At 44.5% G+C, this 26,428-nt stretch overlaps 2 protein-coding genes across 3 annotated transcripts in view; both read left to right on the top strand.

Annotated features, from left to right (window-relative positions):
- The window catches only part of LOC145425893 (butyrophilin-like protein 2), a 197,320-nt gene that overhangs the window by 17,965 nt on the left and 152,927 nt on the right, over window positions 1–26,428 (top strand). The window lies entirely within an intron of this gene.
- On the top strand, window positions 1,947–24,575 carry LOC113011420 (methylglutaconyl-CoA hydratase, mitochondrial-like). Of its 2 annotated transcripts, none has more exons than XM_080294447.1 (5): window positions 1,947–2,033; window positions 18,773–19,021; window positions 19,197–19,295; window positions 21,976–22,302; window positions 22,795–24,575. In XM_080294447.1, exons 1-5 carry the CDS (start codon window positions 1,997–1,999, stop codon window positions 23,682–23,684), a joined length of 1,602 nt encoding a protein of 533 aa, XP_080150573.1. In that variant the 5' UTR covers window positions 1,947–1,996; the 3' UTR covers window positions 23,685–24,575. The 2 variants fall into 2 exon arrangements, with proteins under 2 accessions (XP_080150573.1, XP_080150570.1); XM_080294444.1 differs by having other exon boundaries at window positions 1,952–2,033; window positions 18,680–19,021.

Raw genomic sequence — 26,428 nt, 5'->3', positions numbered from 1 at the left:
TGTAAAATAATATGATGCTGTGGGCTGGATTTGGTTGTGTTATGTTGTGAGATACCAGCCACAGCTAACATGTAGATAAATATATTCTTATATTTAAAAAGCCTGCCCGGTAACACTTCCTGTGTATCTGGAGTAGACGACGTGTGGCTGACGGATCAAAACTAATTAAAATGTCAAATGTTTGTCGTCTGAACCTAATTTGAGTTTTTATTGCCATGAAACAGGAAACTGCTCAGTGAGAAGAGTCCAGACCTCATGGATGAAACTGAGAACCTGCCTCATAACTGTAGTGAGTAGAAATGATCTGCGCCATGTTGACTGGATGAAACAAAACAGGCTCAGAAGGAAATTTAGCAAAGCAGCTTCAGAAGGAAGATCTATCTTTGTGGTCTTTGTCTTGGTTTCAGACTTCAGTGATCTCTGGATGCTGTGATCTGATCTGATTTGGATTTATGTGACACATGGAGCCATGAGAGCTTCTTATGGCGATGGCCAGAGGGGCCGATGGTGCGATATGGCAGCCTCGCTTCTGTCAGTCTGCCCCAGGGCAGCTGTGGCTACAACTGTAGCTGCCTCCACCAGTGTGTGAATGTGAGAGTGAATGAATAGTGGAATTATAAAGTGCTTTGGGTGCCTAGAGAGCGCTATATAAATGCAATCCATTATTATTATTATTATTATTATTAAATCTAAAACTCAGAGACCTTTAGATATAAAACATCAGCTGCATACTGTCCTTAATCTAAAGTGAAATCTTCTGTTCTTAAACTTAGATTTGATATCTTAGACCTGAAAACCTGCACAGCTTCATTGTTACTGCAGTTCAGCTTTAGACTCACACACAGCTGGTTCATGTTTCTGTCTCTGTGTCCTCACTTTCCCAGCATGCCTCGGCTCTGGAGGTGTATGAGGGGGTGGAGTCTGTCCTGCTGACCTGTCAGGACTCTTCTGTACCTGCATGTCCCACTTTGGTGTGGAGCTGCCACAACCTTAGTCCTCCAGTCATCCACCAGCGTAACCTGGCAGGAGATGAACTGAGAAGAGCTGTGGAGAGTGGGCAGGCAGGTGAGTCACAGGTAGGCTTTTCTCTCTTCAGCAGAAGCTCAAACCAGCTCAAAGACTCAGGTGAGCAGGATTTGCAGGACTCACCATGAGTTCTTCCACATGAACGTATTTCCAGCTGTCAGAACACAAAAGAAAACAGGTGAGAAAATTCCTGAGGAACAAACAGGGAGGAAAACACTGGACGGCAATTACCACCACTGACAGGGCAACAGTCTGTTAGAGAGTGGAGGTGCCTGTTAGTCTTTAAATTCTACTGAGTGAATGAGCTGATGACAAACAGCCAGAGCCCAGGAAAACTGGAGATCAAGCCAGCCACCCGAGAGGAAAGAGAGAGGGAAGGAGACACAGAGAGGAAGCAGAGGAAGGAAAGAAGGAGAACAAACCTGACCTGCCAGGACCATCACGAGTTTCTACCTGCTCTGAAAAGGTGGTGCAAAAATACCCCAGCAGTGTTGTTTCAAACAGTCCAGCTTAAATTACAAAACTTAAACTAATCTTAGACTAAACTCTGAAATAATTCTGACACATTATTTATTAAACACAGTCAACTCTGTGTTATCAGTGAGGGCACTGATGAGCCTACACTTACATAGATAATATATCACAAACATAGAGACAAGCTGAAGCTTTGGGTTATTAAACTTACGCTTTTTAAGCATGGCAACACTTTTTTATTGTTCTTCAAATGACATTTCATACATGTCAGTCTGCTGATGAGCCTTGTGTCAGCACTGAGGTGGAAGCTGTGGGCTGTAAAGAGGATTTTTCACAGTGGACAGTTTCATGTCACATGACTGACTTCCTCTTAAAAACAAAAGTGAACTTTCCTTGTGTACTTTCAGCTGGAAAGAAACTGCTGAGTGTTTGTTTCTTTGTTCAGTCAGCAGCAGATTTAAAGGACTTTGTGTTTGTTTGAGCTTTTTACAGGAGGATGAAGACGTTGCTGGTGATCCTGCTCCTCATAAATGGTAAGAAACTGAATGCAGATCAATCTGCACTCACACCACAGTTTAAGGCAGATAATCTGACCGTGTGGTGTTTATGTGATGATTTTAATTCATTGCTACAAAATACAAATGCAATGATGTGTGCTCTGTGAGAGTCGAGAGAAGCTTCTGTTCAAGACAGAAGCAACAGAGAAGTAAGAGCGACTTTACATTTACAGAGTAAAGATTCATGTTTTATGCTTTGTTACATTTGACTTTGACTGTACTTGAGAAATTACATATTTTTGCATTTAAGAAAATGTTTTCTTTAAAACTCGTAAACATGCAAATACAATAATGGGTTTAGTTGGGTTTTAGTTCAACTATAAAATCCTGAAAGTTCCAAAACAGAAAGCAGTTATTCTGAAACACCTGAGATTCTTCACTTTTGAAGATTTATTATTTATCATTAATCAGACAAAAGCATTTTACAATAATTGACAGATGACTAAGTTTCAAAAATTACAAATGGCTGCAGTTTTAGATGAGTGGTGTACTGAGTGTCCTCTCTGTTAGGCTGCATCAAAAACCACACAGGGTGACCCCTCGGAATAAAGAGCTTATGAATCCAGAAATATTTGCTTCATCTATCTCCCAAAAAATCTAAAACCCAAGTCCAACATAACAGGTATTATAAGTATTAAGGTGACTGGAATGTCACCCATGGACCATATGGTACAAAAACCTTACAACACACTTTCAGGATTGTAGGATTGTGGTGCTTTGTGGATGGTTGTGGTCAGGGCGGAGCGGCCAACAGATAGTGTGTCACTTTTAACTCTTTATGTCACGACCCTGTACCTTACATTTATTGACTTATTTTGTTACGTGAAACCTCTCAGTGTTGAGTGAAATAAGGAGCAGCAGAGGATTGGACCTAAGACCAATATCATTTTTATGCATGTTTAAAAAACAATATTTTTAAAAAATTGTGTATGTACAAGAATATCTGAGGTGTATTTGTAGTTGTTTAAAGATTCATATTCAGTTTCTTTTTTATAAAATGTCTCTTTTTGCGTTCTTGCCTCGGGGGCAACATTATGCAGTTAACTACACGTTATCTGTTAGCAGTGGTCATGGTGAAAGTAGCCATTCATTTTACCTCAGTCCTTCAATCTGCCCCTTCTTACTTGTATTCCTCACTTGTCCCCAGCTGGTGCAGCAGCCTGCTGTGACTGTGGGGCCTGGTTAGTAAGTGGTGAGGGGGAGGGGCCAGTTGCACTAAGAGCTTTGATTGGACAATCCAGTGTCAGTAATGAAAATAAACAAATGGGCTGTTTTTCGTTCTTGTAGGGCCGGCTGTGTAGCAGCCACCAGTAAAATGCATGGTGTACCAGATTATCAGTCCATCCCTGATTCCAGTAAAAACGTTAGTTTGCATGGTGGTAACCTCTGCGTGCACGATAAGCAAACTGGAGTGGGTCCATCAGGGGGTCAGTTGCTCTTACGATGTGCTGTTTTATGATCTTCTCCATGGCCTTCATCACCAGGGAGCTGAGGGCCACAGGACGAAGATCATTCAGAGACTTTGGGTAGTTTCTTTTGGGGATGGGGGTGACTGTGGAGTGTTTCCACAGCTGGGGACGGTGTGACTGTCAACTGAGTGTTGAAATGGAGTCTGGAACACACTTCCTAGTTGCCCTGCACAGTGCCTCAGAACTCGACTGCTGATGTTGACCCTCTCCCTGGTCGTCCTGAGGGCTCTCACCACGTCCTCAGTCCTGAAGGTGAGTGCAGAGCTGCCAGGTTCGAGTGAGGATCTGGACTCCTCAAGCTGGGCCATGTTGTCCGTCTCACACCAGGGGCCTGTTCTTCGTACCTCGCTAAGTAAGTTAGCTGGATTAGATTGTTGACGATTTTGCGTGATCCTGGATCGTTCGGTTCCCCGAAGCTCATCCGGGACTTGCTGTCATAGCAACAGAGCCGTAAGCGTAAACCTGCTCGGGAGCAGGCTTACTTTATGTAAACAGGATTAGATCGTGGCCACGCAGGTATTTCCGCTTCATTTATACGAAAGCAACAGCGATATTCCACCACTGTTTCACCATAAATAAATAACATCAATGTAACTAAAGATAATGCAGCACTTGATCCTTTTATTGATTTCACACAGATACATACAGGTCATTTCCTAAAAAAGGGAAATGAACTATTAACATTCTATTACATGTATGTGATTATTACAGATGTAATTCATATTTCAGAGTAGTAATTGTAAATTACTTCGTGTAATCAAGATGAGAGACCACGGCTATAAAAGCGAAGGTGGATTTGGGAAGTCTGTCGCAGCCATGTCCTGTCCGTATACGCGACCAACCCATTGCGGAAGGTGCAAGATTGATAAGGAGAGTTTTCAGAATTCAGCGTATATTGCGGGACAGACAGGATCCTTTAGCTCAGCGCGACAGTGTGCTCATTGAGAGATATCGACATTCCCGTGAGGGTATTATTTACTTAACCAACTTGTTGACGAGGGGGTGCAGGACCACCACCTGTCTTTTTTTCCTCTGCCCTTTTCTTGGTTGCTGTTATGAACAAACTAACAGAGTATTACAGGCCAGTATTACCTTGCCAAGAGACGAAAAGCAATCTAAGAGATAAATATTACCATTCTGTAGAATACTCCTGTATTCCACTTTTACTTGTTCCCATGTTCTTGTGGGTCCTGTTGTGGCTCTAATGTGAAAGGGGATATAATATAACATATTATAATATAATATAATGCCATATGATATTGGACAATATAGTGTCATATGATAGATCTACCCTACCGCCTACTGGTGTTGGCCAGAGGGGCCGATGGCGCGATATGGCAGCCTGGCTACAACCGTAGCTGCCTCCACCAGTGTGTGAATGTGGGAGTGAATGAATAGTGGTATCGTAAAGCGCTTTGGGTGCCTTGGAAAGCGCTATATGAACCCAATCCATTATTATTATTATTATTAAATTACCTACGAGTTTGATTTGTCAGCAACTTTCTGCCAGCCCTCTCTCCTTGCTTCTGCAGCCTTTGCAATGTTCTCTTGCGTTTTAATTAAACTCTGAAACTCCTGAAATCCCTCACTCATGAGTTCTTGCTCTGCTGCCGGAAAATACTGAGCACACCCCTTCGACATTTTCGCCAACCAATCAGCGGGTTGCCGATCAATGTTTCTACTATCGATGCGTAGCCCCTTTTACGACACCCAGTGATGTCACATTACTGCGTCCAGCTGTACTAATCGTCAACAGCAGGCGTGTTCGGGGAACTGGATTAGCGAGCTCACGGTTAGCGCGATGGTTTGGTCTTGGATGTGTCATTTGATCTTGGATGTAGTAAGCGACGTACGAAGAACAGGCCCCTGGTGTAGAAAGCATTGAGGTTGTCAGGGAGGGAGGAGGGGTTGCTGCTCTCTTCCTGGGGGTGGTGACTGCAGTATTCACAGAGGCCATGGTTTGAGGCCCTGCCAGGCTGAGCGGAGGTCCCCTGTGGTGAATTTTTTTCCAGCTGTGTTTTTGTACTCCAGTTTAGCAGTTTTTATGGCCCTGTTGACGTCCTTTTTATCCAGAGCAGAGCCGGTGAAGAAAATCCTCCTTGTAGTGTGAGGATACTTTCCGCTGTCCACTCTATGATGTCTTTGGTGGCCTTTTTAATCCTCTTGATGACTTGAGTGTAAGCAGGGGCCAGCAGGATGGTGTGGTGGTCTGCTGAGCTGAGAGGAGGGAGGGGTAGGGCTTTAAATGCATCTGGTACAGAGCCATAGCTTTTATCCAGAGTCTTCCCCTCACGTGTGCTGCATGTAACATACTGTTGGTATCCTATAAGATAAGATAAGATAAGATAAGATACGATAAGATAAGATAAGATAAGATAAGATAAGATAAGATAAGATAAGATAAGATAAGATAAGATAAGATAAGATAACCTTTATTAGTCCCACATGTGGGAAATTTGTTTTGTCACAGCAGAAAGTGGACAGTGCAAAAGTTATATAGCAAAAATTAGAGAACACTGGAATACAATAAGAATAATATACTGTGCACAACTGTACAGAATAGAAAAGAATAAACTAAAATACTATATACAATAGAATAAAATAAAATATACAATGGGATAAAAATAGAATACAAATGCTTTATACAACTAAGTAAAAATACAACTTTGCACGTGTGTGGGTTTGTGTGGTAAATGGTAAATGGCCTGTATTTGTATAGCGCTTTACTAGTCCCTAAGGACCCCAAAGCGCTTTACACATTCAGTCACACACACATTCACACACTGGTGAATGTGTGTTTGATCAGTTAAAGTCTTTGTTGTGGAGTCTGACATCAGTGGGGAGGAAAGACCTGTGAAATCTCTCCGTCCCACACTGTGGGTGCTGCAGCCACTGAAGGAGCTGCTCAGTGCTGTCAGAGTCTCCTGCATGAGGTGGGAGATGTTGTCCAACAGGGATGACTGCTTAGCCACCATTCTCCTGTCACTCATCACCTCCACTGGGTCCAGAGGGCATCCTAGAACTGAGCTGGCCCTGCGGATCAGCCTGTTCAGTCTCTTCCTGTCCCGGCAGAGATGCTGCCGCCCCAGCAGACCAGACTTTAAGTGACTTGTCAGGGGAACAGTGGTTTAAATCTCCCAGGATGAACTTGGGAGAATCCGGTGATAATTGTTCCAGTTTGTACAGATTGTTGGTGAAGTACTCTGTGGCTTTAGCTGCATCAGCTCTGGGGTTGATGTAAACCAAGATGATGAAAAGCTGTGGGAATTCTCGGGTGAGGTAGTAGAGGCGCAGGGAAACAGCCAGAAGCTTGATGTCTGTGGTGTACAGTTTCTCCCTCACAGTGACTGTAGAGGACCAGCTGTTGTTTAAATACAGACACACGCCGCCGCCTGTCCAGACGAAGAAGTGGTGAAAAGCCATCAATGTTCAGGCTGCAGCCGCAGCTAGATGAGGGAGTCACTGGTGTAGGTGAGCCTTGGGGTCATGTCGAGTGTCGGAAACAAAATCACAAAAATTAGGAAAAAGAAAATAATACAAATATACTGAGTAGACGGTGAAAAACAACAACGAAAACAGCATTAAAGTTAGAAAAAGAACGCAAAACTGCTCAGCTGACTGGCCGGTCGACGGCAAGAGCAGCGACCCAAAACCGAGACAGTCTGACCTCCCTAACTAACTCAAAACAGGAGAAAACTGGTGATCAAAAGAAACAGCAGCTCACCTCTACCCACTCCAATCCTCATCTCTTTCCATACTTTTTATTTAGACTTTTTGTTTAGACTATTTAGACTATTCGGGTCTCCCTTAAAGCCTTATTTAAGGCACATGCTGTGGCTAACTCCTCTGTGATTTCCATTCACCTCCCATGGCCGGCCATCCTTTAACTGCTCAGCCATTGCTGGATCTGCCCTATTGGACTTCATTTTTATCCGACCTTTCCAGTTGTGTACTCGCCGCTTCGGACCTGGATTGGAACCTCTGAGACTCCTAAGCAAGCTGAGACGCGCCTCTGTCAGGGATGACGTGGCTAAGAGCCGGATGGCATTGTTTAACTCAAGATCACTGGCGAATAAAACCTTCATCCTAAATGATCTTTTCCTCACCCTGCAGCTGGATGTTTTGCTCCTGACCAAACCTTGGATTCACCCCGGTGAACTTTTCTCTTTCTCTGAACTCCTTCCCCCTGACTGTTTTTTTTCCCAGCTCACCGAGACTTCCAGGGAAGGTTGGAGGCCAAGCCACAGTTTTCAAAAATAAACTTAAACTTCAGCGACTGCCTACTCCTACTTTCTCTTGCGTCGAGGCTCAATTATTTGACCTGACTGGCCCCCCTGTGACTCTCTGTGCTGTGATTTATCAGCCACCCAAATACAATAAGTCTTTTATTTCCGGATTTGCAGATTTCCCAGCTTCTCTTTTTTAAAATTATAACCGTGTTCATATTTCTGGTGATTTTAATATACATATCTGCTGCAAGAGGGACTCCTTTATGGAGGACCACAAGAGTCGTGCGCATTGAAATAAAGTATTCTGTGCTTAAATAATGAATTGTAGAATAAATTCTGCATTTGTAAATTCATTTTTGAATTCCACTTTAATAAACTGATTTTCAAAATGCTTTTTAAAATGGTGATTCCACTCCTCATATCAAAATCCATTTCCCGTTCCTGTTTGCTCAGGGATTAACATTTGGATTAGCTACTTCATTTTAAAAATCCTGCTGCAATGCAAATTAGCCACACCGTGGGATGTAAGGAGCTCTCTGATTGGTTGGACGAATGACTGTAGAAAGTCACTGGGTTGGACAGACACAGGCTGCCAGCCTGGATTTTTCTTCTCATAGCTTCGCCCTGCTAAGAAGTGTGTGTGCTTGTGCAAAGGCCGTTCAGCCTCAGGATTTACACTCGGCTCGACACGGAAATGTGAAGAATGAAGGGACCCTGCAGCGAAACAGAGAGCTCAACCTTTGACTGTGTGCCTGTTTATGCAGTCTGACCACCTGTTGAAGGTAACATGGCTAACGCTAGCATCACCGCACGTAGCCCCGTTATTTTAAGGTCATCTTAGTTTATGAAAGTTTTACGTCGCAGCTGTACGAGCTAGCTATGTGTTTTGTAAGCTGCTGTGCTCTTCACAAATAAAGCTGGAAGCAGCTCAGACTGTTAGAACCAGCACTGAGGGCTGTTGCACTTATAGTGTTAGAGCAACGGCTGCAGCCCACAGCCTTTAAACTAGCGATTAAAATGCTGACAGTAAACTCGTCAGTCCAGATGTTACCACATTACTTTATGATACTTACAGTTAAAACAACTGAGACAGGCTGATTAAAATAACAGCTGTCAGTTCTCTCATTCTGTCACGGCTGGGGCGGCAGTCGTGTGGAGGAAAAAGGAGAAAGGAGGATCCAATAGCAGACAATGGCGGAGGTGCAAGTGGGTTTTATTTACAGTGCACAAAACCAAGGTGTGGGCAGAACCGAACATAAACCTAAACTGTGAAAACTAATGCAAAATGGAGGACATGAAGCGAGGAGCAGAGAGACACGAAGAAACATGGAACAGTGCAGACTATATGGGAGGTTCACAGAGAAACACAGACTACGCCACAAGAACTACACTCAACAAAAATATAAACGCAACACCTTTGTTACTGCTCCCATTCCCCATGGGATGGACGTAGAGACCTAAAATTCATTCCGGATACACAATATAACCATCCCTCCCAAACAGTGGTCACAAATCAGTCCAAATGTGTGGTAGTGGGCACATCTGCCATATTGAGATAATCCATCCCACCTCACAGGTGTGCCACATCAGGATGCTGATCTGACATCATGAGTAGTGCACAGGTGTACCTCAGACTGCCCACAACAAAAGGCCACCCTGGAATGTGCAGTTTTTTGCGCTATTGGGGGTCTGGGGACCCAGAACCGGTCAGTATCTGGTGTGACCACCATTTGCCTCATGCAGTGCAACACATCGTCGCATGGAGTCTATCAGATTGTCAATTGTGGCCTGTGGAATGTTGGTCCACTCCACTTCAATGGCTGTGCGAGGTTGTTGGATATTCGTGGGAACTGGTACACGCTGTCGTATACGCCGGTCAAGCACATCCCGAACATGCTCAATGGGTGACATGTCCGGTGAGTATGCTGGCCATGCAAGAACTGGGACATTCTCAGCTGCCATCTGCCCTGAACAATGTGAACCATGATTCATCCGTGAAGCGCACACCTCTCCAACGTGCCAGACGCCATCGAATGTGAGCATTTGCCCACACAAGTCTGTTACGGCGACGAGCTGGAGTCAGGTCAAGACCCCGATGAGGACGACGGGCATGCAGTTGAGCGTCCCTGAGACGGTTTCTGACAGTTTGTGCAGAAATTGTTTGGTTGTGCAAACCAATTGTTCCAGCAGCTGTCTGGGTGGCTGGTCTCAGACGATCTTGGAGGTGAACCTGCTGGATGTGGAGGTCCTGGGCTGGTGTGGTTACACGAGGTCTGCGGTTGTGAGGCCGGTTGGATGTGCTGCCATATTCTCTGAAACGCCTGTGGAGACGGCTTATGGTTGAGAAATGAACATTCAATGTACGGGCGACAGATCTGGTTGACATTCCTGCTGTCAGCATGCCAATTGCACGCTCCCTCATTGCTTGTGGCATCTGTGGCATTTTGCTGTGAGACAAAACTGCACATTCCAGGGTGGCCTTTTGTTGTGGGCAGTCTGAGGTACACCTGTGCACTACTCATGATGTCAGATCAGCATCCTGATGTGGCACACCTGTGAGGTGGGATGGATTATCTCAATATAGCAGATGTGCCCACTACCACACATTTGGACTGATTTGTGACCACTGTTTGGGAGGGATGGTTATATTGTGTATCTGGAATGAATTTTAGGTCTCTACGTCCATCCCATGGGGAATGGGAGCAGTAACAAAGGTGTTGCGTTTATATTTTTGTTGAGTGTATAAATACACACACCAGGTAATCAGACATGGCACACAGGAGGGGACACAGCTGGAACTAATGGGCATAACGAGAGGCAGACCTACAAAATAAAACCGGAAACACCCAGACTGTTTTGCAACAAAAACACAGGGACCTGAACGGAGCACAGAGGGGAGACACAGGTAGGGATAATAAACACGACAACCAACCCAAAGAATTAATACAGAATCAGAATAAACACCAAACACAAGATGAACCCAAAAAGAAACACAAAACGCTGGGTCAACGACCCAGGATCATGACACATTCCTTATAGGAAGATCACACTACTGTTTTCAGTTCATTTAATATGTGAGTGCACAGATTCATTCTCAACTGGACATAAATCATGATCAAAGGATTCATCATTTATGATGAATAAAGAATTCACCAAATCCCAGCCTCTAAAACAGTGTGCTGAATCTTAGCATTGAATGTCCAGTATATTCTAATCAGTGCAATTTAAAGCAGGGGTCCCCAATCCCAGTCCATGAGGGCCGGTGTCCCTGCAGGTTTTAGATGTGTCCTTGATCCATCACAGCTGATTTAAATGGATAAATTACCTTCTCAACGGCTGTATCCCAATTCAGGGTCTGCAGCCATAAGTACGCAGCCTCAAAGTACGCAGCCTCAAGGGCCGCGTACTTATAGACCGCTAAGGCCGGAAGTGCGAGGCTTGTGAAATGGGACGGTCTAGCCTCCGTTGCGCTGCCCAGGTTGCCTAGCAACCATGATACTAACAGCTGGAAACGTGTCATACAGCTGTGTTTGACAGAAATGAAGGAGAAAATCTTTTGTTCATTTGTTTTTGTTTCTACATGAGCTTTGATCATTCTCTGTAAGATTAAGCTCAGCTATTGAACGGCGTATATTTTAAAGCAAAGGCTTTAAAACCAAGTTAGTACAAACGTCACTAATGTCACATAACTTTGCCGACATGTGGCCAACAGTAATGTTTTAATGTTCTTCGTTATTAAACATTTGCACATAAATAAGTGACATAATATTCAGTACTTAAAGTTTACTCTTCGGGCGCCCCTCATCCGCATTTCAGGGCCGCATTTCGAGCAGCCTTTGAATTGGGACAGCCTTCGGCGCGCCGCTGTGACGTAATCGGCCTTGAAATGCGTACTTTAAGGCTGCAGACCCTGAATTGGGATACAGTCAACATCAGTCTTGTAGTTCTCCAGAGGCCTGGTAATGAACTAATCATGTGATTCAGCTGTGTTGACCCAGGGTGATATCTAAAACCTGCAGGGACACCGGCCCTCGTGGACTGGGATTGGGGACCCCTGATTTAAACATTCACTGCACCTACAGTATCTACACTTGTGAGGTGCTACAACGTGCTGGTCCTGCAGGGACCAAACGTCTCCTGAAAACCATCCATAGAAAAGAATCTTTGACTGTCTGAGCTCATTGTCATATTCTCCACACTGCTGTATGGAGCTGTATTCAGCTTTCAGGGCACGCTTATATCACATTCATGTTTTGGGGCGTGAGCGAGTGTGATGGAGCGAGCCGCTCAGACGTGAGAACACAGCGGCCATTTTGGGAAAAAGTGTCTTTTATTGAGCCAGAAATGCACAAATATCCAACAGTAAGTGACACGGGGCCTCAGAGAGGTCAGCTGATCAGAACTGAACTCAAACAACTTCACTCCAAACTAACTGCTTAACACAATCAAAGTGAGCCGACCCACAAGAAACAAAGAGGACTTAACTATGTTTGTTGGGCAGCTTAGATAATGTCACTTCAGAAAACAATATAGCCCACATGGTTTTCACTGCCCTATGCATAGCCAAGAAAACTGTCCTCATGAACTGGAAAAATAAAAACAATCTTAATTCTAACCAATATAGAAATTATCTATTAGATTACATTAGTTTTGATACAGCCTCGGCCACCACATCAGATCAGTTGCTCTGGGCTCCTTTGATCGGCTCCATCACCTAGTGGGGGTGGGGGGTCATAGTTTGGTCCCGCCTTCAATGTTGTGATTGGTGTGGGGGCAGGGACAGGCTTAGGGCGTCGGGGGGTTCCCCGGAGGCATCTTCCTTGGGGGGCTCAACCCGGGGTAGCGGTCATGTCCGGTTGGGGGCTCTTTTCTGACTATTTCCTCGTGGCTACGTGCAGCGGGGCTAGGGGAGGGTCTGTGATGATGGACGTGGGTTACTGACCTGGTAGCCTGTCTGCCCCTGGGTGGGTCCGGGATGGGCGTGAGGGTCTGGGGGCACTCCATCTCTGGGCCGGGGCCCTGGCTGGGCTTCGGGGCCTTGGGTCCTGGTTTATGTGTTGCCGGGGTTGTGGGCGGGTGGGTGCACGGGAGCCCATCCCTGGCGCAGGGTGCCGCCGGTGTGTCGAGTCGCCTGTGGGGCTCTTCAACTGGTGGGGGAGATTGTTACACCTTGCAGGAGCTTTCCTCCCCTCAGGAACTCTCTGCAGGAGGGGGAGATACAGGAGAGGTGGAGGAAGATCTCAGCCTGGGCGTCTATTGTCTCATGTAGTCTGGAAGACGAGTGGATGGTGGGGTGGGTGCAGTTTTCTCTGTGGTGGGGCTGGGTGGACTGTCCCGGGCTCCGTGGGGCCGGGGGGCGCTGCTGCGCTGGGCCCCGGTCTGGATGGGCCTGGGCCCCCTTTTCCCTGGCTGGTCGCGGAGTGTGGGAGTGCCTACTGGGGTCAGCGGGGGAGCTGGCCCCAGGGAGGGGTCACTGCCCCTCCCTTCCTTCCCTCCCCATCTCCAGCTGCCTCCCTCCTCCCGCTCCACCACAACCACCCACACATGCAGGGCCTTGGAGTAGGGGTATGTCACCAGGATGCAGAGGAGGCTACCCCCCCCCCCCCCCCCCTGTCCCCTTCTGGCTGCCTCTGCCTCAATTTATCCCACAACTTAGACATTCACATTACTCACACCCTCATTACACATACATATAGGATCTTGGGGGTGGGCACAATACACGGAGTCCAAGTTACCATCAGGGTGTATACCTCACCCCTGGCATCGTTGCCCACCTCTCAATTTTAAATACATGTAGACATTGAGGGCCAACAGGAGGGACTATGCGCTTACCTGCTGCTCTCTGGCAGGTAGCTCCATGCCCTCCTGGGTTTTAATTGCACCTTAGAACACACATGCGTCAACACTACTATGAGCGGGTGGAGGGAGGTTTGGAGTCTTCTCTCACCCCCGTTCTCTGCGGCCTGCTGGAGCGGGGGGGGCTAGGAGGAGTTGGCCGTCCGGCTGCGGTCTGGGGTGTGGGGCCTCCCTGCTGCTGTGGAGTCGGGCCGGTCTGCCTCTCCCCACCGTAGGGAAAAGGGTAACACCACCTGGGTCTGGGTGCAGTTCCCCCCTCCAGGGGCAAGGGTACCTAGACCCGGTTGGTAGAGTACGCTTGGGGAGTGTGATCGCGTATACAGCGTCTCTTTATGTCTGTCTCCACGTCGGTTGAGTGTGAAGTGCACATGAGAGCATGAGGGTGGGAATGGATGTTTGTGTCTGTGTGTGCCTGTATGTTTGTGTCTATATGTCAGGTTGGGTATCAAACGCCACCTCTCTGGGGACATCTCGGGCCTTCCAAGGTTTGGAGGCCTATCTCCACCCACCACCACTTCCCCTGCCGGTGGCGGACTCCCTCAGGTGTCGGTGCGTTGGTGGTTCTTTGTATCTGGGAGTGGGCGTCCGGGTACACACCGGCTCACTCCTTGGCGGCCGCTTATTGGGGCTCGCTCGGGCCATTTCGGAGGTGGGGTGCCCCCGGCCTCTCGGCCTGGGGCTCGGTCACTCAGGCGCGGCTGGCTGCCGGCGGAGCCCACGGGCGCATCACTGCAACTCCCCCTGGCTTCTGCTCCGCGGCTGCTGAATGACCCCTCATCTGGGACTCTCCTCAGCTCTTACTGGGACAGTGGCGCAGCTGCCCCTCTGTGGGTCTTCCTTGGTCTCTTGTGTTCTGGGGGCCTCTGGATGTCTGGAGTTTTGATCTCCTCCATACCCGCTTGATACCATAAAGGACAGGGCTGTGGCTCCCCACACTCCCTAGCAGATCATTACATGGAGAAACCTTTGGAATGCAAGCATGCACACAGGTGTACACATGGGTATTCACAGACGCGGACTAAAGCTTTCTTGGCTGCTGCCTCAAAGCACACTGTGCGCTGTCTATCTTGTGTGCTGAACAATATCGTCTATTATTTAGTAACTATTGATATCTATGACTAGCTAGTTTATTGTGATGGTGCTTTTTTTTCCCTATTATTATGTTGCTCTTTGTTGTTTGCTGTCTCCTCTGTTTGTTTGTTTTTTTTCTCCATACAGGTGACCCAGGAGTTTTTTTTGTTGTTTGTTTTATTTTTTATTTTTTCTTCTCTCTTCCCCCCCTTCTCACCGTCTCTTCTCCCCTTTGGTTTTCTTTCTTTCTCTCCCCCTCTTTCTTTCATTCTTTCCCCCTGTCCTATAAAAAAAAAAAAAAAAAAAAAAATGACAAAGGATGAACTGAAGCTCCGCCATCACGTGATGTCACATGCTGCTGTTTCTGATGTCACTTAAAAAAAAAAATAAAAAAAATACTGGCTGATCAGAGCAGTGTGAGACATGAGGGCAACACAAATACCAACAATCATCCAACAATAGCGGTGTAACAAAACTTGTTCTTTGTGACAAGATAAACACACCTTTACAATATTGTCCACAGAAATGTACAAGCAGGAACATTTTAACTGCTGGAGCCATCTATTAAACTTCTTTATACATAAGCCATTTCTGTGACACTTACACTTATAACAGCAGGACCTGGTTATCTCACCCGTGCCTGCACTGATATTATAACTGAGTACTCATGATGAACTCAGTGATTCAGGGTTTTCCCACACACGGAGCTCAGTTACAAACCTGAATGAGGTTGTTGACATGGCACAACAGGCCATCTTCAAGAAGCTTTAAAAAACAAAAACAATGAGTTTCAATATGTTTGATTGTTTTTTGGCTTTTTTCAACACGTAAATGCTAAAATCATCATCATCATCATCATCATTTATTTATTTATATAGCACTTTAAAAACACACCTGGTAGACCAAAGTGCTGTACAATACTAATATGCACACAGTGTTGGGAAGGTTATTTTTAAAATGTATTCCATTACAGAATACAGAATGCATGCCCCAAAATGTATTCTGGAACGTATTCTGTTACATTACTCAATGAGAGTAACGTATTCTGAATACTTTGGATTACTTAATATATTATCATGCTTTTACAACTACATGAATGTCCTATTGCTGTGATTTATTACTGTTACTGAAGGTCCGCGGCTCCGAACCATAGTAAAGGGACCTCTGGCTAATATGTCGGGTTCGTGTCGGGCTCAAACTAGCTTTACTTTGTTGTCTGGGTCAACTTTGCTTGCGAGAGACAGAGAGAGGTGTTGAAAGGCTGCTCCAATGGAACTTGTTGTTTTTGGAGGAAAACACGAACACAGCGTACAGTCGAGTCTTAATAGCTTACTTACAACTGGGCTCGTCAGGCTCTCTTCTTGGCTGCAGTAGTTATTATTATATTTACATGCTTCCAGCTCCCGTTTCTGCTCGATGACAGCTCTACTTTTCCTTTTTCTCCCTCCTCGCGCTCACAGACACATAACAGGTATGGCAGTCCATTCTCCCTGCAGCACGGACTACACTGCCCATGATGCTACATTCTTTAGAGCTATGCCTGTAACATTCTGCCTGTTAGCTTAGCACAACAACAACAGAAAGGCCTCTCTCACCCAGGAAACACGCAGAGAGAGAGCGTCACCCTGTAACCATGGCAACCATAACGCCGCCACCTGGAACAACAGAACGTAGCTGTCAAACAAAACCCAAACAGTCCTGACCCGCCACAATATGAAACAGGAAAGTACCGCAGTGTAATCCATTTATTTCAACAAAGTAACTGTATTCTAAATACCACCTTTTTAAACGGTAACTGTAACGGAATACAGTTACTCATATTTTGTATTTTAAATACGTAACGGCGGTACATGTATTCAGTTACTCCCCAACACTGTATGCACATAGTAATAAAATCAGACATAGCAATAAAATAAAAAATAAAAAAAAAGAAAGAAATGAATGAATGAATAATAAAAAAAAAAGATAATAATAATATCAGTTACCCACAGAATTAAAAGCGGGGGAATAAAAATAGCTTTTTAATAAAGACTTGCACTGATGTAGCCTGTCTAATATGGAGAGGAAGGTTATTCCAAAACATCCAAAGCGCAGAAACGGAGAAAATCAACACTTGAATATTTATTAAACCTTTACAATTAAAAAAAAGAACTTAAAAAAGAGAAGAATAGAAATATCCTTTACTGTCCCTCACTGGGTGAGTGTTCCAGCAGCACAGTGACAGGTGTAGGTGGTCTGGCCTGACACTGTGATTGCTGTGTTCTCTGTGTTTTGTTATGCGAATGATGAGACGAGTTGACTCTCGCTTTGCCAGCTGAGGCAGGTTTATCCTCTCAAAACTGTTCAAATAAAAACAAATTCAGTGCAGCAACTTCATATGACTGGACGTCTGCATGCACACCTCTCCCCAGCAGGGCCTCTAGCCGACTGAGGTGTGACATCACAACAAACCTCATTATAAATCAAGCTGCTAAAATAATGAAATATACATATAAACATATATAACAAATTAAAATGCACTGCATCGTGACCATATAGTAACAGTGTGAGACAAAATGCACAAGTGGAACAAATAGGGATGGGTATCGTTTAGGTTTTATCCGAATCGGTACTTTTGAAACGGTGGCGGTGCTCAAACCGGTGCTTAAAGAATGGAGAACACAAAATTGGTCCAAAAACCTCTCATGTTCAGCAGTTTTTTTGTAAAAAGATAACAATGTTAGCCTTTTCTGCAGCTATGGGGCATATGGTATCACTCTTGGCTGGAAGCAGTGCTTAAACAATGGAAAAAACACAAACTTTATCCAAAAACCTCTCATGTTTAACTGTTTTCCACTTTTTCTTTGGTCATTTTAGCCTTTTTGGCCAGGGTGAAGGGAGTATCTGCCATCAAACAAGAAGACAGCCGCATGTAGCTATGATGATGTTTGCTAGTTCACCTTACTGCATTAATGTAATAACGTGGTTAGCCTACTCAGCGTAAATTACACGCGAACAACATTAAGCTACTCACGCAGAGAAGAACGGCTGCTGCTGCCATCATCATCCTCATCATTTCTGCTACACTGGCAGGGCTAGGAGCCAGGACTCTCCTCTTCGGGTTTTTGGGGGATGTTGCTAACTCCGGGTCCGATAACAGGCAACCCACCCGCAGTAGATGTGCTCAGTGTGAGGTCTCGCAGCAAGCTATCAAATACGGCGCATTTCTCAGCTTTTAAAAAAAACGCTATGCGTCGCCAGGTGTTTCATCGGATTTGAGGTGTTACCTCCTTTGACAGTATCACAGTATCAGCTTAAAGCACTTGTTGCAGGCTGCTGAGTTTGCATATTTTGCTGTGAAGTACAGCCAGACTTTTGACCGCTTCGCCTTGGACATTTTTAATCTGTAGCTCTGCTCTAAAAGAACGTACGTACCTGGGCCCGCCTACTATCCTCGGAAACGTAAAATGATTGGCTAGAAGTGTATCACAGCTCAGGAAAAAAAAGCACCGGAATAAAGCACCGAAATGTGCGCTGCTTTTCGGTCTGGTTACTACCGTTTATGTCAGAACCGGTGCCATCATGGCACCGGACACCGGTACCCATCCCTAGGAACAAACAATATTTGAATGACTTCAATTACTTTAACTGTGTTTAATCGCTCTGTAACCGGAACAGGAAGTGACTCTGTGGGACGTCAAAGGTCACACAAAGAAAATAAAAGCTCCCAAAATATAAATACAGAAAATAAATATATATACATATGCATGTCCATAAACAAGACTGACAAATGAAAATAACACCACAGGATGGATCTTTGGTGAAATACAAATGGTCTTTTTAATACACCTGTTACACATGCATGGAGCATGCAGATTCACAAAAAAGTAAAGAATCTAAAAATAAAAATAAGAAGTGAGAGACTGTACAGAAAGTAAAGGAAAGAAAAACACAAATATCTACCTGGTGTATCTTTACCTCAAAGTGACTCATGGAGTCTCTGTCTGTGTGTCCTCAGTTTCCCAGCATGCCTCAGCTGTGGAGCTGTATGAGGGGGACTCGTTCATCCTGCCCTGTCAGTATAACACTTTCGCTCTGACTGACCCCACAGTGGTGTGGAGTCGCTCCGACCTCAGTCCTCCAACCGTCCACCAGCGTCAGCTTCAAGGAGACGAACTGAAAGATCAAAACCAGCGTTACAGCGGCCGAACATCCATGAAGACTGACGCTCTGGAAACTGGAGAGCTCAGCCTGAACCTGACCAACCTCCAACTGTCTGACAGCGCCACCTACACCTGCTCCGTCACAGACCTTAGATATGGCTACATGAAACTGGGCGATGTACAGGTGCAGGTCAAAGGTCAGCAACAAACACTCGGATCACTCGGTTTTATCATTCAGATAAAACTTTATTATTTTACTGCTGAAAACACATGTTGACTACAAGTATCTTGGCTTGAGGTATATTCAGTAAAATATATCATTACATTCAGTCAGAGGTCAAAGGTCATGTTGTTCTTTGTGTTTCTCCACAGAACGGTTCCCATCTTGGGCCAAAGCTCTCCTGGTTCTCCTGATTCTTCTTGTGGTTTCTGGAGGTCTTTTATTTCATTTCTGTCACTATTTCATGTCAGGTGAGTGTCTCCTCCTACACTACCCATAATGCCGATGGTTAGCAGGTGTCCTCTGGTGGCTCCTTGACTGTGGCTCACACAAACTTGTTCCAGAAGCTGAAAGAGTTGAGAGTTACAAACAGCTGATACAGAGAGCTGAAGAGAAACTTCCAGGTTTGTTCCAGAAGTCAGAAAACCTCCTTCAGACTCAGTCATTGATCAGTGAAACAGCTCCACAACATGACTTTACTAAACAGTGTGTGTGCTTCACTGCATTGATCTGACACAGAGGCTGTATGTGTACAAGCTGTTCTTCTTCTGTGGTGGTAAACAGCAGGCTGACATGGGCTGTATCCCAATTCAGGGTCTGCAGCCTTAAAGTATGCAGCCTCAACGATCCTCAAGGGCCGCGTACTCAAAGACCGCTAAGGCCAGAAGTGCGAGGCTTGTAAAATGGGACGGTCTAGCCTCCGTTGTGCTGCCCAGGTTGCCTAGCAACCATGATACTAACAGCTGGAAACGTTTCATACAGCTTTGTTTAACAGAAATGAAGGAGAAAATCTTTTGTTCATTTGTTTGTTTCTTTCTACATGAGCTTTGATCATTCTCTGTAAGATTAAGCTCAGCTATTGAACGGCATATATTTTAAAGCAAAGGCTTTAAAACCAAGTTAGTACAAACGTCACTAATGTCACATAACTTTGCCGACATGTGGCCAACAGTAATGTTTTAATGTTCTTCGTTATTAAACATTTGCACATAAATAAGTGACATAATATTCAGTACTTAAAGTTTACTCTTCGGGCGCCCCTCATCCGCCGTTTTTTTTTTTTTCCCGGCAAAATTATCCACACCCATCGCCGCGCTATGCATTCTGGGATATGTTGGGCCACGAAGTCTACACCGCCACATCCTTGAAGTTCAGGGAAATGAAGGATAAATTTGAGGGCCGCATTTCGAGCAGCCTTTGAATTGGGACAGCCTTCGTCACGTCAATGTGACGTAATCGGCCTTAAAATGTGGCCTTTAAGGCTGCAGACCCTGAATTGGGATACAGCCATGGAAACATGTGCTGACAGTAAATGTTCCTCCTTTTGTATCAGTCATTGATCCCCCTGTTTCTCAGGTTTTAATGGTCGAGTAGAAGAATTATTATGTATCAATTATGTATGAATTTAAAAAAAAACTGGAGGTCATCAAGGTTGTTGACTTTAAGACATGCTGGTAGTTTAACTCTTATCTTTTCTCATAGATTAATAAAGCTGGGTTTCATCTGCAACCCAGCTGTTGATGAGGTCTGCCCCGAGTTCCTGAAGGCTGCGGGAGTATGGGGTGTCTGGCCCATTGTTACGGGCCATTCGATCCCTATACAACCGTTGTAAGAGCTTGGTTCGGTTCGCATTGCCGGCAATAAGTCGGATTCGTTCCCGGTGCGTGATGGGCTCCGCCAGGGCTGCCCTTTGTCTCTGGTTCTGTTCATAATTTTTATGGACAGGATTTCTAGGCGCAGCCAAGTGGCGGAGGGCTTTCGCTTTGGTGGCCTCAGAATCTCATCTCTGATTTTTGCAGATGATGTGGTTCTGTTGGCTTCATCAGGTGAGGGCCTCCAGCTCGCACTGGAACGGTTCGCAGCCGAGTATGAAGCAGCGGGAATGAGGATCAGCACCTCCAAATCTGAGGCCATGGTTCTCAGCCGGAAAAGGGTGGAGTGCCCACTCCGGGTCGGGGATGAGTTCCTGCCCCAAGTGGAGGAGTTCAAGTATCTCGGGGTCTTGTTCGCAAGTGATGGGAGAAGGGAGCCGGAGATCGACAGACGGATTGGGGCTGCAGCTGCAGTAATGCGGACCCTGCACCGGTCCGTCGTGGTGAAGAGGGAGCTGAGTGTAAAAGCGAAGCTCTCAATTTACCGGTCGATCTACGTCCCTACCCTCACCTATGGCCACAAGCTGTGGGTAGTGACCGAAAGAACGAGATCGCGGATACAAGCGGCGGAAATGAGCTTCCTCCGAAGGGTGGCTGGCCTCTCCCTTAGAGATAGGGTGAGAAGTTCGGCCATCCGGGAGGGGCTCAGAGTAGAGCCGCTGCTCCTCCACATCGAAAGGAGCCAGCTGAGGTGGTTCGGGCATCTGACAAGGATGTCTCCTGGGCGCCTCCTGGGTGAGGTGTTCCGGGCATGTCCCAACGGGAGGAGGCCCCGGGGCAGACCCAGGACACGCTGGAGAGATTATATCTCTCGGCTGGCCTGGGAACGCCTTGGTGTTCCCCCGGATAAGCTGGAGGAGGTGGCTGGGGAGAGGGGGGTCTGGGCCTCTTTGCTTAGGCTGCTGCCCGCGTGACCCGGCCTCGGATAAAGCGGATGAAGATGGATGGATGGGTTTCATCTGCATATCAGTGAAAATGTTTACATTGTTTTCTTATATTATAAGAGAAAGATTTATAATTTGAATAGAACTGGTCCCAGTACAGAACCTTTTGGAACTCCATGACTAACGTTTGTAACTGAGGAAGAATCCTCATGAATCTATGAGATGGATATGACAGAAACCACAGCAGCAGCATAATTACTTTACTGTCAATGCTTTCTGGTGTATCAAATGCAGCACTGAGGCGCAGTACAGAGGTAGGTTTACTGTAAGGAGGCCATCAGATGATTATTAAAAAATGTTACTACAGCTCATGTTGTGCTTTGTTGTCCTCTCAGTCCCCTGGGTGGAGGTGGATTCAGGGGTGGAGTCTGTCCAGCTGATCTGCGAAACCACAGTTTGTCTGCCTAAAGATGCTAAAGTGGAGTGGAAGGATGCAAACAACAGGAAGGTCCACGTGTATGAGAATGGCTCTGACCGACCTGAAGAACAGGACGATAAATACAACGGTCTAACGAAGATGAAGAGAAACTTACTGGAACCTGGAGACATCAGTCTGACCCTGAAATACCCCACAGACGGAGACAACTCCACCTACACCTGCACCGTCTACAGCAGGGAGGGAAACATCCTGATGAAGAAACAAGTGGAGCTGAAAGTCAGAGGTCAGTGCTGTAGATACAGGTCAAATGTCAGAGGTCGGTGTTGTGGATACAGCTGACATACTCATGATGGCGGTTCAGTCTCAGTGGCTCCATCCAATAATGTTACAGTGTTAGCATGTCTGATGTTTGTGGCTGTTTTGGTTTTTATTTGATTTCCAGCCAAAACATTTGGGTTTGGGAGGAAAAGTGTTCTAGCTCTAATGTACAGCTGTCATATTAGAAATAGAAGCAGCTCTGATTTTAGTGCTCAAAGAAATCTATGAAATTATGAATTCACACATGAACAGTTTTCTGCAGCGTTCCTCTCGGCCTTATTTGCAGCTCCACTCTTGTTTTTGCTCTAATAATTATTTCTCTCCATGAGCTGTTTCTCTGCCTGAAGGAGGCGCCACTCCATCGCTTCATTTAGTGCAGAACAAGAGTCACATGATGCTGCTCTGTGAACACCAATCACACTTTGTACAGCTCATGTTGTGTTTGTTGTCCTTTCAGTGTGTCAGGTGGAGGAAGGGGCGGAGTCTGTGCTTTGTCCTCGCCTGAATGGTCACGGTGCTGTTACGCGATACTACAGCTCCGACTCAAAGGATGACCTGCACGTTAGATACCTGGACGGAGAAGACAGCGGTATTGTCGTCGTTGGAATAAATCGACCAAAAGCTAAAAATGCCATAAACAAAAATCTTGTGAAAATGATGTTTGAAGCTGTGGAGGACATCAAGAAGAATAAAAAAGTGCGCAGTGTAATTTTATGTAGTTTGGTTCCTGGTATATTTTGTGCAGGTGCAGATCTGAAGGAGAGGGCCAAGATGCACCAGAGCGAAGTGGGACCATTTGTATCCAAAGCACGAGCCCTTATTACAGAGCTAGGAAACCTGCCAGTACCAACAATTGCTGCAATTGATGGTGCTGCCTTAGGAGGAGGCTTGGAAATGGCCCTTGCTTGTGACATCAGAATTTCCTCCAATACTGCCAAAATGGGACTAGTTGAGACTAAACTTGCAATTATTCCTGGAGCAGGTGGTACACAACGTCTCCCTAGGGTGATTGGCGTCTCTCTTGCCAAGGAGCTCATCTTTGCTGCACGAGTGGTTGATGGAACACAGGCGCAACAAATGGGTCTTGTCAGTCATTCTGTGGAGCAGAATAACAGTGGAGATGCTGCCTACTTGAAGGCTCTGGAGCTTGCACGGGAGATTAACCCCCAGGGCCCAATTGCAATAAGGATGGCAAAGTTGGCAATTAACCAGGGGATAGAGGTGGATTTATCTACAGGTCTGGCAATAGAAGAGGCTTGTTATTCCCAGGTGATACCAACCAAAGACCGTTTGGAAGGCTTGTCTGCTTTCAAGGAGAAGAGGCAGCCTCAGTACAAAGGGGAATGAAGTCATCGTTCCAGAATCGATCAGTTCTGCCTTCAGCTCTGCTACTGTTCCACTGCTTCCAACATAAATTATGGGTCAGACTAAACTCGTCAACACATTAGCCCTTAAATCATAGTTGACAGCTGGACCTTAGGGGTCGTTGTGGCTGGTGTTTCAGGCTAAAGCACTTTCTGACTTTGTTAATTCTATTCACGTTTATTTATATAGTGACAATTTATGACAGCAGTCACCACAAGGCGCTTTAAATTGTAAAGTAAAGAATTTACAACTAATCACATTAAGATTTGGAGAAACAAAGCAAACTAACCCAGCTAAGTTAAATGTGTCCTGCTTATGGGGCGCCGTTTGTAAAGTGAAACATGCTGAAATTAACGGCAACATTTTTCCACATTTAGCTCAAAACCTTACAAAAACATATTTTTTCGAGTAATTTTTTACAACATTTAGTAAAATATTTGTAACTTTTCATCAAATGTTAAATATTAAATCTAAATATTAAATCTAAATGTTAAATATTAAATCTAAATATTATATTTAAATCTAAATCTAAATGTTAAATCTAAATGCTAAATGTTAAATCTAAATATTATATTTAAATCTAAATCTAAATGTTAAATCTAAATGCTAAATGTTAAATGTTAAACCTAAATGTTTAGGCTAATATGCAAATTTATTGTACGGATCAACGGAAATACCAAAATAAAAGCTTCGGAGTTCTTATAGGACAACCACAGAGATGAGTCCATTATCAGAGGCGATTAGATCATTCGTAACCTTCAGCAGTGGTCAGTATGCACTCCAGATCCTGACCTCATCTACCACAACTACTCTTCCAAAATAAGAGGAAAGTTGGAGATTGCTCTACAATGAGCTAAGGCAACTGAATCAACTAAAGGCATTTTAGTATTTTTATTGAGCTTCAGTATTTATATCTTCAGTGACGGTGATTCTGATGGTGGTGATGGCCGTACTCTTCAAACAGTTTGGTCTGTTTTGGTGTCACCATAGTCTTAGTCTTCAAAAATAATCTAAGAACAGAGAGTTTGGTACAAAAATTTATTTCCATTTGAAACCCTAAAATATTTCATAACATCTTTCCAAAAACATCCATGTTTGCAAGATTGAAAGATTAAAATGAGCTAAAATACAAGGATAAAAACGCGTGACATGACCATCCGGACCAACAACCACACAGGGCTGAAAAACTGTGTGGCTGTGTGGCAGCTGAATAGCCATGCCTAATGAAGTGACTAGTGGGTTGATATACACTGAGCTGTAAAATATAAAGTTAAATAATCTGCCCCCGCTAAAAAAATAAATAAAAGCAAATATGATACAAATAAAAACAAATATATATTAAACCCACTGAGTTAATGCAATAGTTAAGTTAAACCCCTTACATAAAAGATGCACTTGGAATCACAAACTTGATTGTTTTTTAAAATCCATTGCAGTGGCGTAGAGAGGCCAGACTACAAACATTGTCAAATATTCACAAATATTCAAATATTTACAGAAATGACTGTGAAAAGCTGATGAACACGAGAGCTTTCTGTGTGTGTTATTGTACTGGTGGGCAATAAATAGTTGTATTTACAGCGATGCTTTAAGAATTGCAGTGTTTTTCTTAGAAAAAAGGTGAAAATAGCTATCTGGAACCCTCTGTCTCATCAGTAATTTCAGCCACTGATTAGATTGTTTTAACACATTTTTTGTTTTCTTTTTACCCAGAAAAAATCATCACTACAAGATGAGGGGTGGCATCAAACTGTTGATAAAAATTAGACCTTTCATATTATGTAACTTTTGATCACCCACCCATCCCACGTGACCCTTGATAGTTTACTGGAAATGCAACTTTTCTTCTGTAAATCATCACTAAAAAACCTGAACATCCAGGATACCAAACAAACCCTGAATTCATCAAGCTAATGTTACTAATATCTGTGTTTTACAGACCATCTCAGGACTGAAATTCTAGTATTTAGACGATTACTTAAAACAAATATATATGTGTCTCTGTATGTTTCACTGATACAGTTTATGAATAGAGCTTTCTGCTTTCATCTCGAGCCTTTCATCGATATAAGGCAACTTATGGCTTCAAGAAATACCACATGACACAGTGATGACCAAAACGCCACAATTCAGAGTTTAAAATGTGGAGTCCCAATCCAGTGGGAGATATTACTGTGACTATGTCTGTGTTTTATACTCTCCATGGGTCAAACAACAATATATCAGTCCTGCTTTTTGCCACTTCTCAGCACCACTTTTCCTGGTCAGTCAGCAACAGAACGGTTTGGAAACAACTCAGTTTTCCAGAAGTAATGAAATGTTTTTCTTCAACTAATAGCAGCAGCGCTATACTTGATCCACTTATGTATTTGGGTTTAATAAAAAACAAAACTAATGACTGGATATGTGTTTGCCTTGCGAGCACAGTTTTAGTTTAGGAGTCAAATGTAATCATTTAGTTCTTAAAAATATGAAAATAAAGTGATTGAGTTATAAGCAGACTGTCCTGGGACAAAAGAAACTGATTGTTACAATTATTATGGTACTACTTTATCTTAAAGGCGGTTTAAATACCATCTCAGCAATAAGGTCCAATTGGAGACGAGAGAGGGTGTCATTGTAATCCTCAACCAGAAGAGGATATGAAACAAGCGCAAGTATAAAAATATGAATTACTATTACAATTTACATATAGACATTATACATGTTCTATATGGACATTAATA

This window comes from Astatotilapia calliptera, chromosome 3, assembly GCF_964374335.1.
Source record: "Astatotilapia calliptera chromosome 3, fAstCal68.1, whole genome shotgun sequence".
Lineage (NCBI taxonomy): Eukaryota > Metazoa > Chordata > Actinopteri > Cichliformes > Cichlidae > Astatotilapia > Astatotilapia calliptera.
The sequence above is the reverse complement of the archived record's forward strand: the minus strand, read 5'-3'. Positions and strand labels throughout refer to the sequence as shown.